General features: G+C 32.1%; 1 protein-coding gene and 1 non-coding gene across 4 annotated transcripts in view; one reads left to right on the top strand and one right to left on the bottom strand.

The window, feature by feature from the left end:
* LOC113391865 (LIM and SH3 domain protein Lasp) overlaps positions 1–16394 on the bottom strand; it is a 46825-nt gene extending 30431 nt beyond the window's left edge. For all 3 annotated transcript variants that reach the window (XM_064219422.1, XM_026627986.2, XM_026627987.2), the window contains exon 1: positions 16148–16394. In XM_064219422.1, coding sequence (XP_064075492.1) covers positions 16148–16216 — 69 coding nt within the window. In that variant the 5' untranslated portion in view covers positions 16217–16394. The remainder of the gene's footprint in view (positions 1–16147) is intronic.
* On the top strand, positions 9105–9177 carry Trnav-uac (transfer RNA valine (anticodon UAC)). The gene has a single exon. It is a non-coding gene; the product is annotated as a tRNA-Val (tRNA).
* Positions 16395–16667: the final 273 nt, after the last annotated feature.

Below are 16667 nucleotides of genomic sequence, written 5' to 3'. Positions count from 1 at the left end.
GGCGAATGTTTTAGGTATGTAAGAGTATCTTATGTCCTTTTAGTGAAATTCAATACCAAATTTCTAAATTCAATTCATGTGTAAAAATACATTGGTGAAAAAGGCATTATAATTCAATACAAGATTACATAATATAAATGATAAAAAAGCTTGGAGCTAATACTTTTGACTTCCAGACAGGATGTATGGATATATAATTGCATTTAAGTAACACGACATTGTATTTTTAAATGTTGAAAAAGAAGTAACTACTGAGTTTCTTGCCGGTTCTTCTCGACAGAATCTGCATTTCGAATCGGTGGTAGTTTCACTTAATATAGTTTGTTAAATGACGATTCAAAAGTGCTTGTAAAAGCATACTTGAATAAAGTATATTTTGATTTTATTTTATCGGTTCAGCGGTTTGTCTTTGAAAGCGTAACAGACAGACAATCAGACATAGTTACTTTCGCTTTTATTGTATTATTATAGATTGAAGGAGTTGTATCGTTTCACTAAACTCTACCTCATTGGTCCGTTTGAAATCCTCGATCGGGCCAATAATCGGTGATTGGGTATTTTTTATGAAAAATTCGAAGACATTAATACTTTGACTTGGTGGTAGGGCTTTATGCAAGCCCGTCTAGGTAGGTACCATCCACTCATCAGATATGCTACTGCCCAACAGCAGTATTCAGTATTGTTGAGTTCCGGTTTGAAGGGTAAGTGAGCCAATGTAACTACACGCACAAGGGACATAACATCTTAGTTCCCAAGGTTGGTGGCGCACTGGTGATGTAAGGAATGGTTAATATTTCTTACAACGCCATTGTCTACGGGCGATGGTGACCACTTAGCATCAAGTGGCCCATTTGCTCGTCAGCCTACCGATATCATAAAAAAAAAAAATGACACTCTCATACTTTTTAGTATCTATCGGTATAGCATGTGCATTATAATACGACCAATATCTAGCCTCCTTTGAGAAAGGCCGACGTGGCCGAAATCGGTCACAAACACACCACACATACAAAGTCAGGACGACGTCTAACGGGTTTTACTAGTCATTACAAATATATAAAAACAAAGTCGCTTACCGCTGTCTGTCCCTGTGAATGCTTAGATCTTTTATATTACACAACAGATTTTGATGCGGTTTTTTTAAAAGATAGATTGATTCAAGAGGTTTATATGTATACGTGCACAATATAGTAGAGAAACACTGATAATTTTAGAGGTTTCTAAAGTTATGTAAACAAACACATTTTTTTGCGCTTACATTGCAAACGCTGACTGAATCCTACGAGATAGATCAAAGTGTCCTACAGTATAGAACATCTTATAAATGCATTTAAAAAATATCCGCGATTGTATATGACTATCTCTTAGGGATAACGAGAAATAATGGCTTATATTCGAAGCGATTTCAAGCAACACAGAATTAATCCGTATCCAATTAAATACCTTAAATACATTGTGCATTTAATATAGATCAATATGGCCCTATACAGCATTAAATTTTAATGATTATTTTCGAAGATATTACAGATTTAAAACGCAGGGACATAGCGGTTTATATTGTCTAATGACTGAAAAACTGTTGTAAGACATTCTGTAGTATATTTAATATCAGCATAGCACCCGCGCGAACCAGGGGCGCTAGTTTAATATAAAATGATCTCTATTACAAGTGTCATTATACCTAGCAATATACCTATTGCAACTGGAAATGTTATTAACATATAAAATGTAACCCCAACCTACATTAACCGTTTGTTGCGGTATTAATCAATGGTAATCGACTCCATTGTTTCCGTTCAAGGTCGGGCGTGAGTTTTTTTAAGTGCACACGCGTGATCATTGATCTTTGGATCATTCATTGAATACTAAGACTTGTGCTTAGTTAAATCTTACTTCTATATTTAAAATACGAGTTTTATAAATTCGGAAACGACCTTCAAAAGCGAAAATATTGAGTGACGAATGAAAATTTCGACGGGTACAAATTTTGTCGACTTCACATCGAGTTTGCTACAGTGATATTCACTTAATATCTCACTCGTCAAACGTTGACAGTCGACTTTTCTGTGATACGCCATTTTGATACGTGTATCTGATAAATTTTATAATTATTATAGTTGATGTCGCGTATCACATACCGACACGTCACGTTCGTGTTTTGGTGTGAATTTCAGTTTCTTCTTACAGAATTTCTTACAGCAGTTTTAATAAAATGAGTAGATTTTATTACAACAAGTGCATGTTAAAATTATAATAGTTGGCCCAGCTAAATATATATAAAGTTAAATTTGTACACTCGTCCAAATCATACGTTTATCATACTTTTTAGTTATGAAACAAACATATGAAAGGAAATGGTTTAACACGTTCCTATCACTGACGGGTTCGGAGAAAAACAGTACATACCCAAAAGATAAAAGACAAAAATCATCTAATGAAATTTTTGGAGTTAATTACGTTATTACTTTTTGGATTTAAAATCGAATAACACTTCCAAAATGTGGGCACCTTGCTACTTCATAATGAATCTCATTACCACAAGAATCTTCACAAGTTTCAACAGTTCATTAATTGACGACAATGATGATACAAGTATTTTAGAAATTGATTCGAATCTGCAGTTTTATATTCATCAGAAAGTCAATATGAAAGGACTATTGCTTAGTTGGATATATTTAATAGTACTTGCTTTAACGAGTATAATTTTAGTTGGTACGTTTTGTACGAACGAAATCATCCTATACTTGGAAAGCAAAATAATTATTAAGTAAACGAATTACCTACTGTCTTCGGAAGTAAGACAGTCGAGATCCCCTTTCATTTAACTTTATTCCATCAAGATTATTTAGTATTTCTCTATTTCCGAACTATAGCAAGAAGGAGGTAATATTAAAACGCATTATATTTATTTGAAATTCCTCTATGTCACAATTAGATTGTCACAGAACTGCATCGTGCAGTATGAAGAAACTGTTCCGCCCTAAAAACCTTGTCATTAGAACGGCTGTCATGGACCAGTGACAGTTGTGTCGAAGTGACATTTTATACCCAAAGCCTAGACCGAACACGTATACCCTTACTGTTTATATTTTATAGCGTTATATAAATCCTTTTTTGGGCAATGAGGAATTGTATAAAAGCTTGCCCCATTAGCGTTATAAGCGTAACCTTACTCCTCGTGTTTGTACGAGTCTATTAGGGAAACTATTATTTGGGTAGGGACCACCCACTCATCAGATATTCTACCATGTGTTCCGGTTTGATGAATGAGTGAACCAGTGTAATTACAGGCACAAGGGTTAACATGTCAGTTCCCAAGATTGGTATCTTTGGCGAAGTAAGGAATGGTTAATATTTCTTACAGCACTATTCTCTACGGGCGATGGTGACCACTAACCATCAGGTGGCCCATTTGCTCGTCCGCCAATCTAAGTCATTAAAAAAAAATCAATGGTTTTGGAAAAAAATCTACAACCTCATGGCGATCACAGTTATGTCTAAATTAAACCATAATTGTAACTTTCGGTGAACGAATGAATTGAAGCATGAAACTGAGGTTCCAGTGTACAAATTCTTAGCTACCGTTATAAAATCTAAGCAATTCTCAGTATTGTATAAGAAATCTAATTTGATCTCAATTTAGTTACATAAAAACATCTTTATATATATAATTCGTAAAGTGCTTCGTGGTCTAGAGACTAATTTATAAACCTGAAAGTTTTCGGTTCGATAACCGGTTTGCAACCAACCCTTATTGAAGCGACACTGGAATATGCTCCAAGCTATCTCCTCAAATACTATAGGAAACCAGCCAATCGCAGCTTCTTGGGTTGTACACAAAAAATAAATGCCAAACAGTGGGATACTTAACCTAACATTGAGATAATGAACCCAGGCGACTAACATCTCTATTAATTATGTATGGAGCTAAAATTTAATTTAATATACTTTAGGCAAAATAATTTCCAATACTGAGAACATAACGTTATCAATATTAGATCGGAAATGAGACGGAAAGACGCTTTCGTTACGGTTTCCTTTAGACGATTTATATACAATCATTTAATTAGAAGACTTTCGAAAAAAAATTAAATTCCTATTTATAATTTCCTGTTTAACGATAAATGATTTCGTAATATCCTTAAACTTAAGACAGGAGGAGATAAAAAAATAATTTATCATATTAGTTAATCAATAAAACTTTAAAATTTGTAATTTATCTCTTCATAGTATAAAACAAAGTCGCTTCCAACCGTCTGTACGCTTAGATCATTTAAACTACGCAACGGATTTACGAATAGTGATTCAAAAGAAAGAATTATATTTATAACTAACTGTGCCCGCGACTTCGTGCGCGTTTGAATTTAATAAAAAAGCGTGACTTTATTATTATTTTACATATAATTCTAAAATAAAAGTATCTATCTGCCAGTAAAAGTCCCGTCAAAATCGGTCCAGCCGATCCAGAGATTAGCCGGAATAAACAGACAGACAAAAACTGTAAAAAAAATGTTATTTAGGTATATGTACCGTGTATACATACATATACATTTAGTAAAACGTGGTTATTTTAATATTACAAACAGACACTGCAATTTTATTACATGTATAGATACATGCATATTACAGTAAATAAAAGCTCAAAATTTCGTATTTCTTTCTTTTTATGTTTATTCTTCAATATAAAAGGTTAAGTCGGGTCGAATCGCTAGTGTAAATATGTATTTGTTTTACAATATTTTATTTAAATAGAATTTATGAAGATTGCATCGTTAATTAAATTAAGAACCAGATACAACCGATTTTGAATTTAAGTGCTGGTTACAATACAATCCATTCTAATATATAATTATATTTATAGTAGAAACTATATGTTTTTTATATAAGAAGTTAAAGAGTTAACTTCTTAGTAATAATAGTAATAAGAGTTTTTTTTTATCTAATTTTAGCTAAGGACCTCTGGACGAGTATAGGCCTCCTCCAGCTCACTCCATTTTTTTTTTAGTCTTGAGCTATTCTCATCCAGTCATTGTTTAGGAATTTTAAAAGTTCGTCTTCCCATTTTTCAAGGCGACTTTTCCTTTTCGATTCTTTTCTTTTTCCGGGAGGGCCATAGAAACATATATATATGTCGGAAATGAAGTCATAATCGCAACTATTGGAACGCCAGCTCCATCTATTGGAGCTCGACAGAGTCTACGTCGTGGCAGTCCTCCGGACTGAGCTTAGTTCTGCTCGGTCAGGCGGACAGTTCACTTCTAGAAACTGTCTCGCGTTCTATATAGACTGTACATAGTGGAAGTGAAGTGTTTTAGAATTAAGAAGTTAGACTCAGTGTCGTAGTGTTGTAATTAAGTGCTATGTAATTCTAATTAATTGTGTTCGTAATAAAACAGTAATATCAAATAAAATCTTTCATTGTCAATTGTTTGTTATTTGAACCAACACTTCTCATAAAGCCCACAGTATATAATACGAGAAATATTATGGATCAGACTATCGAAAATAGAGATAATCCGACATAGACATATATATCAAATGAAAGCTTATGATTATCGTGAAGGGCTAACTGATGATTACGGGTTCAAACCAAGGCTAGCACCGCTGATTTTCATTTGTTTAACCTGTGTTTATAATTCAGCTCATGGTGAAGAAAAAGGTCACGAGGTAACCTGTCTACCACACGTGTATGTGTATCTATCAAATCGCTCACACAACACCACCCCGCTGGTGGTGTTGTAAGCCCAAAAACTTCTCTTTAAACTAGAACCATTTCAAATTTTCCTATTGAGTTTAAATTTTCCGTGTTGATTCAGTTGATTCGACGGCAAGGCATATTATTTTATGTCAATCTTGAACCCGAACCGCAGGGACGGGTCGTGAGTTTAGGGGGCCCTGAGCTAATACTACTTAGGGGCCCCACTTAAGAAACATCTGAACGTAGACTTGAATTAATTGAATGAGTTTGATTAATTGCAGGATTCGCAGGGCTGCAAACCATATGATCTGTTTAATTTAATAAAATGATGGATTCTTTCGCAAGTCAAGTCACAACTTAGCTGGTGGCCCCTTGAATCCACGGGGCCCTGAGCTGAAGCCGAAAAAGCCATACGGTAGATCCGACCATGCCGAACCGACTTCAACAGATGCAATTTATTAATAAAGAAAATCTATACTAATATTACAAATGCAAAAGTAACTCTGTGCGTCTGTTGCTCTTTCACGGTCAAACCAAATTAATTAATTAAATAACTAAGAATGCATACAGGCTACTTTTTATACCTAACAGCTGACGACTAATCCTAAAGCGCGAGCGAAACCGTGTGAGTCAACTGGGTTGATATACATATAATTTATACCTTATAGCATTCAGCAATAATGCTGCTTTCTAGCAGTGAAAAAAAAAAATAGAATTCGATAATAAGTTCAGAGGATTGCCCCCTATGTACAAACAACTCTACTCTACCTCTATATAATGATAGTATAGAACGATTCAACTAGGATTGGCTCCAGATGGAGGAACTTCTTCGGTCAATGTAAATACAAGAAGTTTTGTATATGAAGGTTTATTTTTTTTTTTTGTTGTAAGTTTATAATTTAATTTGGTAATTGTATATTTATGTTTATGACGTTAATATTAAGCCAGCTCCAACGAGTTTATTACATTCCTTACAGTATTATCGCATGTCCAAGGACAATCAACCTCGCGTGACAGAACATCGTGAGCAAACATTTTTTTTTTACTCAGTGGAAAACATTCAGAATCAATTTTTATTCTGGACCGTCGATTCGTTTCGATCGGATCGTGTATGGGTAGCATTATCTTTATGAGTTTAGAAAACTTAAATTTGGAACATTAGTTTATTTTGTGACGTAAGAAGGGGGAACCACCTTTGAAATTTCAATAACAAAGTTAGAATAATTTTAATTTTCTATGAATTTTCTTCAAACGAAATCGTAACGGGAAGCTAGCTAGTATGTAATACCTATAATACTATAACTGAGTTTGTATGTACACGATACAAGTTGCAAATTGAAAAACATAAACATAACATAATCAGCCTGTAAATTTCCCACTGCTGGGCTAAGGCCTCCTCTCCCGTTGAGGAGAAGGTATGGAGCATATTCCACCACGCTGCTCCAATGCGGGTTGGTGGAATACTCATGCGGGAAAATTTCGTTGAAATTAGACACATGCAGGTTTCCTCACGATGTTTTCCTTCACCGCCGAGCACGAGATGAATTATAAACAAATTAAGCACATGTAAATTCAGTGGTGCCTGCCTGGGTTTGAACCCGAAATCATCGGTTAAGATGCACGCGTTCTAACCACTGGGCCATCTCGGCTCTCTAATTGAAATTGAAAATCTTTTTAATTGAAAATCTCTTTAATTGAAAACGTTTTAAAATTTCTCCTGTCGTTAGATTCTTCCAGTGGTAAGATTGCGCAAGTTTTAACTGATGACTGGGTTGTACCCCAGCCATGCAACCCTGAACTTTCACTTGTATCACCACCAAGATTTGGAGCAGCATGTTGGAATATGTCGCAAAACTTCTCCCAGAACGAGAAGCCTTAGTCTAGTCTACATTTACCGCTTTAATTTAATTTAGATTCTTCCGACAATTCAAAATTTTGAAAGGTCTTATCTATACTAATATTATAAATGTGAAAGTAACTCTGTCTGTCTGTCAGTCGCTCTTTCACTAACAAAACAATGAACCGTATTCGATGAAATTTTACTAGGCTACCTTTTCGCCTAACACATGACATGCGAAACGCGAGCGAAGCCGCAGGCGACAACTAGTTCTACATAAAGGAGCGACGTTGTAAACCATGTTAAGTGAACTTGGGTGTGTACTCAACGTGCGTCACCTATGACATCATAACTACTTCTTCGTGCATATAAAAATGATGAACCTAGTATCAAATTAGAATTTTTTTTTAAGCGGTAGGTGAACGGTCAAATTTGTCACCTGGTAATTGGTCACTGGTACTGTATCGCCAATATACCACCAATGTTTGGAAACTGAGATGTTGTGTTACCCTTGTGCCTGTAATTACACTGGCTCACTCACCCTTCAAACCGGAACACGATACTAAGTATTGCTGTTTGGCGATACAATATGATGAGTGGTTGGTACCTACCCTTAGAGCTCACAAAAAGCCATACCAACAAATAAATATAATCCTGGAAGTGACACTATTTTACCTCAATTTATTTATTTTTGTCTGCTCGATTCATTACATACCATAATAATATATAACTAAACACACAATTATTTATGCTAACGTCCATTGGTGGAAATTCAACCGTAATTGGTATTAATTGGTGGAGAACTTACTGTATGAATTGGCATTTATCGATCTTTCTTTCTGTGTAGGGGTTAATCTCCAAAACGTAAAGATCTAATTCTAAAACTTTTATCACTGGTAGCTACATTATTCCTGTCCGATGTACCCGATACCTATAAATAGTTTTTAAATCATATAATTTTCTTTATAATAAATTGCACCAACGAAGCAGGGGTGGGTCAGTTCTTATTAATAAAATGTTTTCTTGTAAAAGATCCAGGCTCTAGCAATTACTATACCGCGATTGATTGAGATCCATCCAAAGATAGCGCAATGTTTCTAGGCGGACAATGGTAACAATAAAAACGCCTATTTTCTCTGCAAAACTTTCCCACGATCAATTACTTCGAACACAATTACTAAGACTATCATTATTTATTTAAATCATTATGTTAATAAAAAACATTCAAATGATACATTAGTGAGATTAGAAATCCATGCAGATTACATTTTAAAATAGCTACTGTAGAAATCATAACCCCGCGGAATGAAATCAAGAATGCTTGCTGAATTTGAATCGCGATTACCTGTGCGAAAAATTAACCAGTCCTCCACCAGTGGATATAAAATGACCCCCCATTCTATATTTTAAAAATATTTTGATATAAATACTCGAAAATCTAAGTACTTCAACTGCATTGGGTACAAAATATATAATTTTAATTTATATAAGGTGAATGTATTTTAATTAGGTACTTAAAATTATTTATGAGTAAGAAACCAATCTTTATTTTAAACATTCACTTCAACTGGTTCCGTGGTGTAGTGGTTATCACATCTGCTTTACACGCAGAAGGCCGCCAGTTCGATCCTGGCCGGAATCACATTTTTGTTTATTATTATTTTTTAGCGATCATTATTTACAATTGTAATTATCATTAATTCCTTACACAAAAGCATTTATGTAATTCACAAAAGATTTTACACGATTATAAAATTCATATCTCGAGCGTAAATCTGTTATACGTTCCCAAGTTTTTTGTTCTTTTATATATATATAAATCTTTTTTCTTTTTTTTAAATGTATATATACATACATTAAAAAAAATGATTTATTTAACTTCATAGCATTTAGCAATAATAAAAATAAATAAAAAAGGCCTTTTATTTCTCATGAAATCAATTATTATACATTATATATATATATTTAACAATTTAATGAAATAAATTAATATTTATATTAACTTAAATAAGTTTTCAACATTTAGCAATAATTAAATATAATTTTTGGTCACGGAAATATGATATTAATAGATACCATTGTTACAGATGTTGTATGATGGTTCGATACCATTTTATATGATCGATATCTCGTACTATGACTTTTTTTTTTTTATTGTAATATACCAATTTAGATCTTAGCACAGACTTGATTTAAGGTAATATTAAATGAGCAATTGATTTATATATATGTTACTGTAAAAGCTCGAACTAAGGTAAATCTTAAGATTATCCAGTAAAACCTAAGACTTACCGACATGAGTTGGTAAATGTAAGTATTTATTATAAAGGGACGACTTTTTCGGACTTTTACCATTCCAACCTAACCTAACCTAACATGTAAATCCTAAGATTCACCAAATGAATGATGGTAAAAGTTCGAATCCCAAAGTTTTATGGACATTTACCATTCATAATCGGTAAATCTTAGGTTTTACTGGAAAATCTTAAGATTTACCGTAGTTCGAGTAACATATACATAAATTTATTATATGAGTCCCGGAAAACTGTTCCAACGATTTCGCCCTTTGGTACTTAGATACAGTTTTAAATAATGATTAGAGCCGTTCTGATTATGGTACTGATTTATAATATAAGTATTAATTTGTCGTTTATCTGTGACGTTTTATGTGTTACCAACATCACGTAAATGTGATTGATCGTGTCGTGTAATGTCACGCATCAATTCAGAGAAAACTCCAAGGTCATTGATATGACTGTTATTAGATTGAGTAATTTCTTCAGGTAACGGATTCAGGGCGACTAATATGCGACTTGCAATTGGAATGGGGTTGAATCTCTTAAGCTGATTTTCGTTTTAATAACGATAACTTCAACTGATATACGAAAGTAATTAAGTCATGTTTGGTGCAAGGGCCGAGAAGGACCAATGGTTAGAACGCGTGCATTTTAACCAATGATTTCGGGTACCCAGGCAAGCAACACTGAATATTCATGTGCTTAATTTGTGTTTATAATTCATCTCGTGCTCGGCGGTGAAGGAAAACATCGTGAGGAAACCTGCATGCGTCTAAATTCAACGAAATTCTGCCACATGTGTATTCCATCAACCCGTTTTGAAATAGCGTGGTAGAATATGCTCCAAACCTTCTCCTCAAAGGGAGAGGAGGCCTTAGACCAGCAGTGGAAAATTTACAGACTGCTAATACTTAAAATAAAATAATGGTGCAAGGGCTTTGTACAAGCCCGTCTGGATATGCGCCACCTACTCATCAGATATTCTACCGTCAAACAGCGATACTGTTGTGTTCTGGTTTGAAGGGTGAGTTAGCCAGGGTAAATACAGGAACGATAGACATAACAATTGAGTTCTCAAGGTTGGTGGCGCATTGGCGATGTAAGGAATATCTTATTCGCCAATGGCCGGCGTTAAAAAACAGTTTCCATGATAAATCGTGACTGTCGGTATTTATTAATAACTTTACGTAAACACGATGACGAATGAACTTGTATCAAAATGTATTAAATTTACTATTATATACCAATTTACTATGATATATTAATTTACTGTTAATATACCAATTCAGGAGAGCATTTGTTACCTTGTCCGTTCTAAGCCTATAGAAGATTGGCACTCTCCTACTCTCTAAAACATTTATTTCAATCACCATACTTTTTTCAAAGTTGCACTTAATCATAATAAATATTTAACTTCTCGTCTAAACCAATTTAATCAAATAATTCATATAAAATGTATTTTATTCAAGTAAACTTTACAATGAAACATTTTTAAAAAGATAAGAAACTCGCATAGGTGCTCTTAAATCCAAACATCTTTATCGATAGTATTTTTTTAATCAGTAATAAGATTTATTATTTTGTCCGAGTACCATTTTTAAATTTGTTAAATTGTAATACGAATACAATGTTACAAGAACCATATGTATCTATTTAGGTATACTAATATTAGAAGGTTTGTTTGAACAGGCTAATCTCAGGACCTACAGGTTCTCCTAGCTACTAGTCACTAGTCAGTTTTAAATGGGAACTTGATTGATTTATGTTTTTTCTTATTTTTGTTTTTTAACCATTAAATGTAATTCTTATTGTTTGTTTCCCAAATAAATAAAAAAATACTACTACAAATAGTACTTTTATTGAAAAACTAGTCACCAGATCCGGTTTCGGACGGTACAATAAGATCTACATAAATGCTTTACATTATAAATATACATATTTATTAATCGGCATATTTTTTTCGGAGAATTTTAAAAATCAGCATCATCCTCATCAGCCAAATTACACAAAATCGTAATGAAATATACATCTAAATCTTCATGAATTAGACCGTCCATTAGTGATTACTGTAAAAAAATTCGTTTTGTAGTTTATGAGTTTATCACGTACAGACGCGGCGGGAAGACTTTATTTTATAACATGTAGTATAGTGATGCTATAGACTGCATACAAGCATCTTACAACTTCCATTTAAACCAACAGAATACCTAGTTATAATTAAATTATCTTTTGTTCACAAAATTAATTAACAGTTACTTATCATAATTCATTTGGTAATTGTTTCTAATATTATCTTTATATAATATAGTATTCTTCTAAGTACGTATATTCGCTGATAACCTAACTCCTAACCAACTGGACCGATTTTGTTAAAATTCGTTGGGTATGCTTAAGTGGATTTCTGGATGGTTAAGATTGGATCCAGTAGGTTGTTCTGCGATCGGATTCCGAATTTTTTTAAACGATCAATCATTAATTTGGAATACAAATAGCTCTAAACTAATTAATAAAATTACAGCAATAAAAAAAACAATACTTTCTATGTTTAAAAACATGCTGTATTAGTAATTTATGGCCGTGCCTTCACCTGCGTATGAGGGGGATGGACTAACTAGGACATATATATGCAAAATAAATAAACAAACAAACTTTTGCATTTATAATATTAGTTAGGTTACTGTTTTAGTTTTATTTAAATACATTTTTAAAAGCACCGAGCCATCAAGCCTTTACAGGCAGACATTTAAAAGCAGGTCATGGTCAATCGAAGAGTAAAGGATATTATTAATAATATACGAACATTTTATTACATTTTTGTTAACTTATATGGTTTTAAAAAGGTTCAAACTTGACCTGATTATGAAACAACATTGTGTTATAAAAAATATGATATAATATATAACAAAGATTAGGTAATATGTTTCATAAAGTAATAAATTAAAATAACATCTAACAGATGCATATTTTTGCTTGAATTGATTTACAAACACAAATTAAGGATCATTTTCAATTCAGTTAAATATCACATGTTCTAGCTACTGAGCTAACTTGTCTATGGTTCAAATAAATGTCAATATATACATATATACATTTGATAAGACAAGGGAATATAATCACTGACATGATGTTTGGATTACCGAGCTTCAATAAGGAACAAAGGTCACCATTGGACATGTAATACAATAATTATAACACATACTTAATAGACTAACCAATCGAGTGATTGAATTTGGCCCTTAATTAACTCTAACACAGTGGTCTTACCATGATTTTATATAGTATATAATTTTTCTCAGAGAATTTTTTACATAATACAAAAAGAATTTTCATACTACATGATCCTGAGATTAGCATGTTCAAATTCTTCAATGTTAATATTATCATACAATATTTTAAATAATATATTAATTAATTGAACAAATTAATTCATTACTGAACTTTTTATGATAATAAGTATGTTTGTTTAACACAAAATTCGTTTTTAAAAACCATATTGAATTCAAGCATCTCTATATATGGCAAATTAAAACAAGTTTCAATATTACTCAATAAAACTGTGATATAGTCAACCTTGGCATTATATATACATATATTATAAATTCGCAGTTCAAATGCTTCAAATACATACAGAATGAATCATTAGACCTTTAGATATTCCATCTTGTATTTACATTTGAAAGTGAATATGATCGTCATTATTTGGACACAAATGTACCAAAATCCTAACATTACAAAATGCGAAAGTATTACAGTAGAATGCCGATTATCCGAACGCCGTTTAACCGATTCGGCCCATAGTATAATATAAAAATTACAAAGTCATTTTTGTTATACATTGTATTTTTGTTAAGACTTGATGGGTTTACAACTTACTCTGATCGAGATGTTTAAGTGAGCGTTATTCTAGAACTGTGTTTGTTAAACTTAATAAATTTTATTCTATGTGTGACAGTTCGTTTTCTTTATTACCAGTCTATGTCCAATTATCCGAGTCGACCCCGGTCCCAATTAATTCGGATAATCAGCGTTCTACTGTATGTTTAGCTATACTAAACTACACTATACTACACCAACAGCCACATCTAAAACACAACAAGCACCTGGATGCAAGCAGACTAACATGAACCCCCCACCCCACTAAAATAATTCATCTCCTGGTCCACCACACCTATGATCCAAGACTTGACCACGAAAGTACAGCTACTTGGCTTTTTGTATCCCTTTCACCCTGGATTCAGACAGACCTAACCACCTATTATTTTGATAAAACAATTGGTTGAGTCGATAAATTGACAATTTAATAAAGAAATTTCCAATTAGAATATAATTTCATCAGCAACTCTGCTATAAGTTTTGTTTCATATATTCCTCACTGATCCTACTGACCCTGATACCTTTAATGGAATATCACATGTGGTTGAAATTGGCACATTTTTGAGCACAAGCACATCAAAGCTTACAGAGAAAATAATTTCATGTACTGACATTGAACTAATATGATATCATCATTTCAGTGATAAGGATTTGTAGAAATATATTTTATTGTAACTAAACATTGAATTTATTTACCTAAAGTTGTAAATGAGAAGCATATTAAGGTTAGTAATATAATAATAAAAAAAATAATTTCAAATGTGGGTGAGATATTTTTATATGTAAGACGAGTTGCATTTAAATTTGGGAATATCCATTCTTATGAACAATATTCAAGATACCACTGATTTGAGGATGTAATCTTAGATTTGATAAACTTAGATAGAATTTCATACTATAAAAAAACTGAAACAAACGAGTTAACTTTATTATTTTGGTTTGCATGATGGGTACACTTTACAATAATCAAATGTCATAGTACTTCAAAAGTGTATGTGTACTTAGGGGCCAACTCTTGGCCAGTAATTTTTCAATGCATTCTCAATTTTCACAAAGTCTATATAGATTAAATCTGGTATCCATATCTTAATATATGCATTGTAAAAATCTGTTAATGACCCACGGCTGGGCTGAGTCTTACTTTCCTTTTAGGAGGAGAGATTTTATTGTAAATATTAAAGTTTATGGAAAAGCAAAGAGTAAATTAAATTTACTCTAGATTAAGATTTACATTATTTCTTAGGAACATAGCATATAGAGACACAAATACCGTGGAATACAATTTCTAAGCTACAGAAATTAATTCAATAGGACTTAGTTATATATATCTAGTATATAAGTTTTATGAAATTTATTTAGCTTAAATATTAAATACAAAAGACTCAACATTTACTAATTCTTCAACACCATAAATTAAATATATAGCAATGTGGTTGCTTCGCTATCTATCTAGACAGTATAAATATGAAAGTAGCTCCTGTCTGTGTTTCAAATATATGTAGTTTGGAAGACAACATAAGCATAAATATGGATTATGAAAAAATTAAATATATGAAAAAAAAAAAAAAAAAATTAACAGTCATAGGAAAAACTGCGAATTAATAGTTTTTGCAGTTTTTTTTAATATAAATAGTTTCCTTATTGTTGTTTGACAAATTGATCATAGAAAATCCCAATGTTTAAAAATTACTCATCAGTGATATGTTTATTTATGTTTTAATTAAGGATAGAATAACACCATTTTGTATTATAAGTTTATTGTGACTGTACAATTACCTTTTATGTATTAAAGTTGTTAACAGATAATACATGTGTGAACGTTGCTTTTTTTTAATTACTTCATTAATATTTAAGAAAAAAATATATTAATATTTAAGATAAAAAGTAGTCTATATTCGATACATGAACTTATATGGTAGAAAAATAATATGTATGTATAAATAATGATTTCTTATCAGATTAGATATAGCTTATCACCAGAGTAATATTACTTTACATATGTATTGTTTGAAAAATAAATAATGTGAAGATTTCGAACTATATTACGCACTAGACAAGTTGAAGACAAATTCAAATTTATTCTTTTTTTTTTACGATGTCAATGACATACTACCAAAGATCCAAGATATCGATACGATCGATGTATTGTGATACAAGGTTACCTATATAGCCTAATAAAGAGCGTTCGGGACGAATACACTTAGATATGGTATTACATTGCTCTCAATGATATCAGCACTAATTTTTATAATTTAATGACTCACCCGTCCGGCTGTTTAAATTGGTGTACCGGCCGATGACAATGAAAGTTTATTTTTCAGTAAACATTTTTGATTACTTGAATGCAAAATACTGTCGATTTCTGTAGAGATCTTTTAATTTTTAATATTTGTAAATAATTGCTTAATAAGAACGCTTATCTTATGAATGTGGGAAAATTACCTTGTCTAAACATTTCAATTCCTCCGTTGGATAAACTGTTTTTTCGCACCTTGCACAAGTTTTATTCATCGTGACAAATTAAAAATCACAATCACTAAAGAAATATGGATAATATTTAACAGACACAACTTTCACGTTACACAAACAAAGTTCAAAATTCACTTGAATTCATAAAAACACTCACGAGCACGATTTTCGTAGCATCCTCGAACGCGCATGCCAAAAAAATGACAAATGGCGGCGGTCAATGTTGCTGTCACTAGAGCAAAAGCTACCATTTTTCCACATATTTGTAAAAATTGTGGGAGAAATGTTTAATATATTATGTGTTAATAATTAAAATTAATACTGTATTTATGTATAATATTTTTATACATAATTTTCAGTATTTATTTTAATTTTTAAATGTTAATTCATTGATTAGTGCAATATTTATGTTATACTATTATGTTATAATATAAAAAATTTGTATCATATAAAAACATTTAGATCCAAATAACTTTTTATTACTTTAAAATAA

This window comes from Vanessa tameamea, chromosome 28 (assembly GCF_037043105.1).
Source record: "Vanessa tameamea isolate UH-Manoa-2023 chromosome 28, ilVanTame1 primary haplotype, whole genome shotgun sequence".
NCBI classification, from domain to species: Eukaryota; Metazoa; Arthropoda; class Insecta; order Lepidoptera; family Nymphalidae; genus Vanessa; species Vanessa tameamea.
Note: the sequence above shows the minus strand (reverse complement) of the source record. Positions and strands in the feature narration are given on the sequence as shown.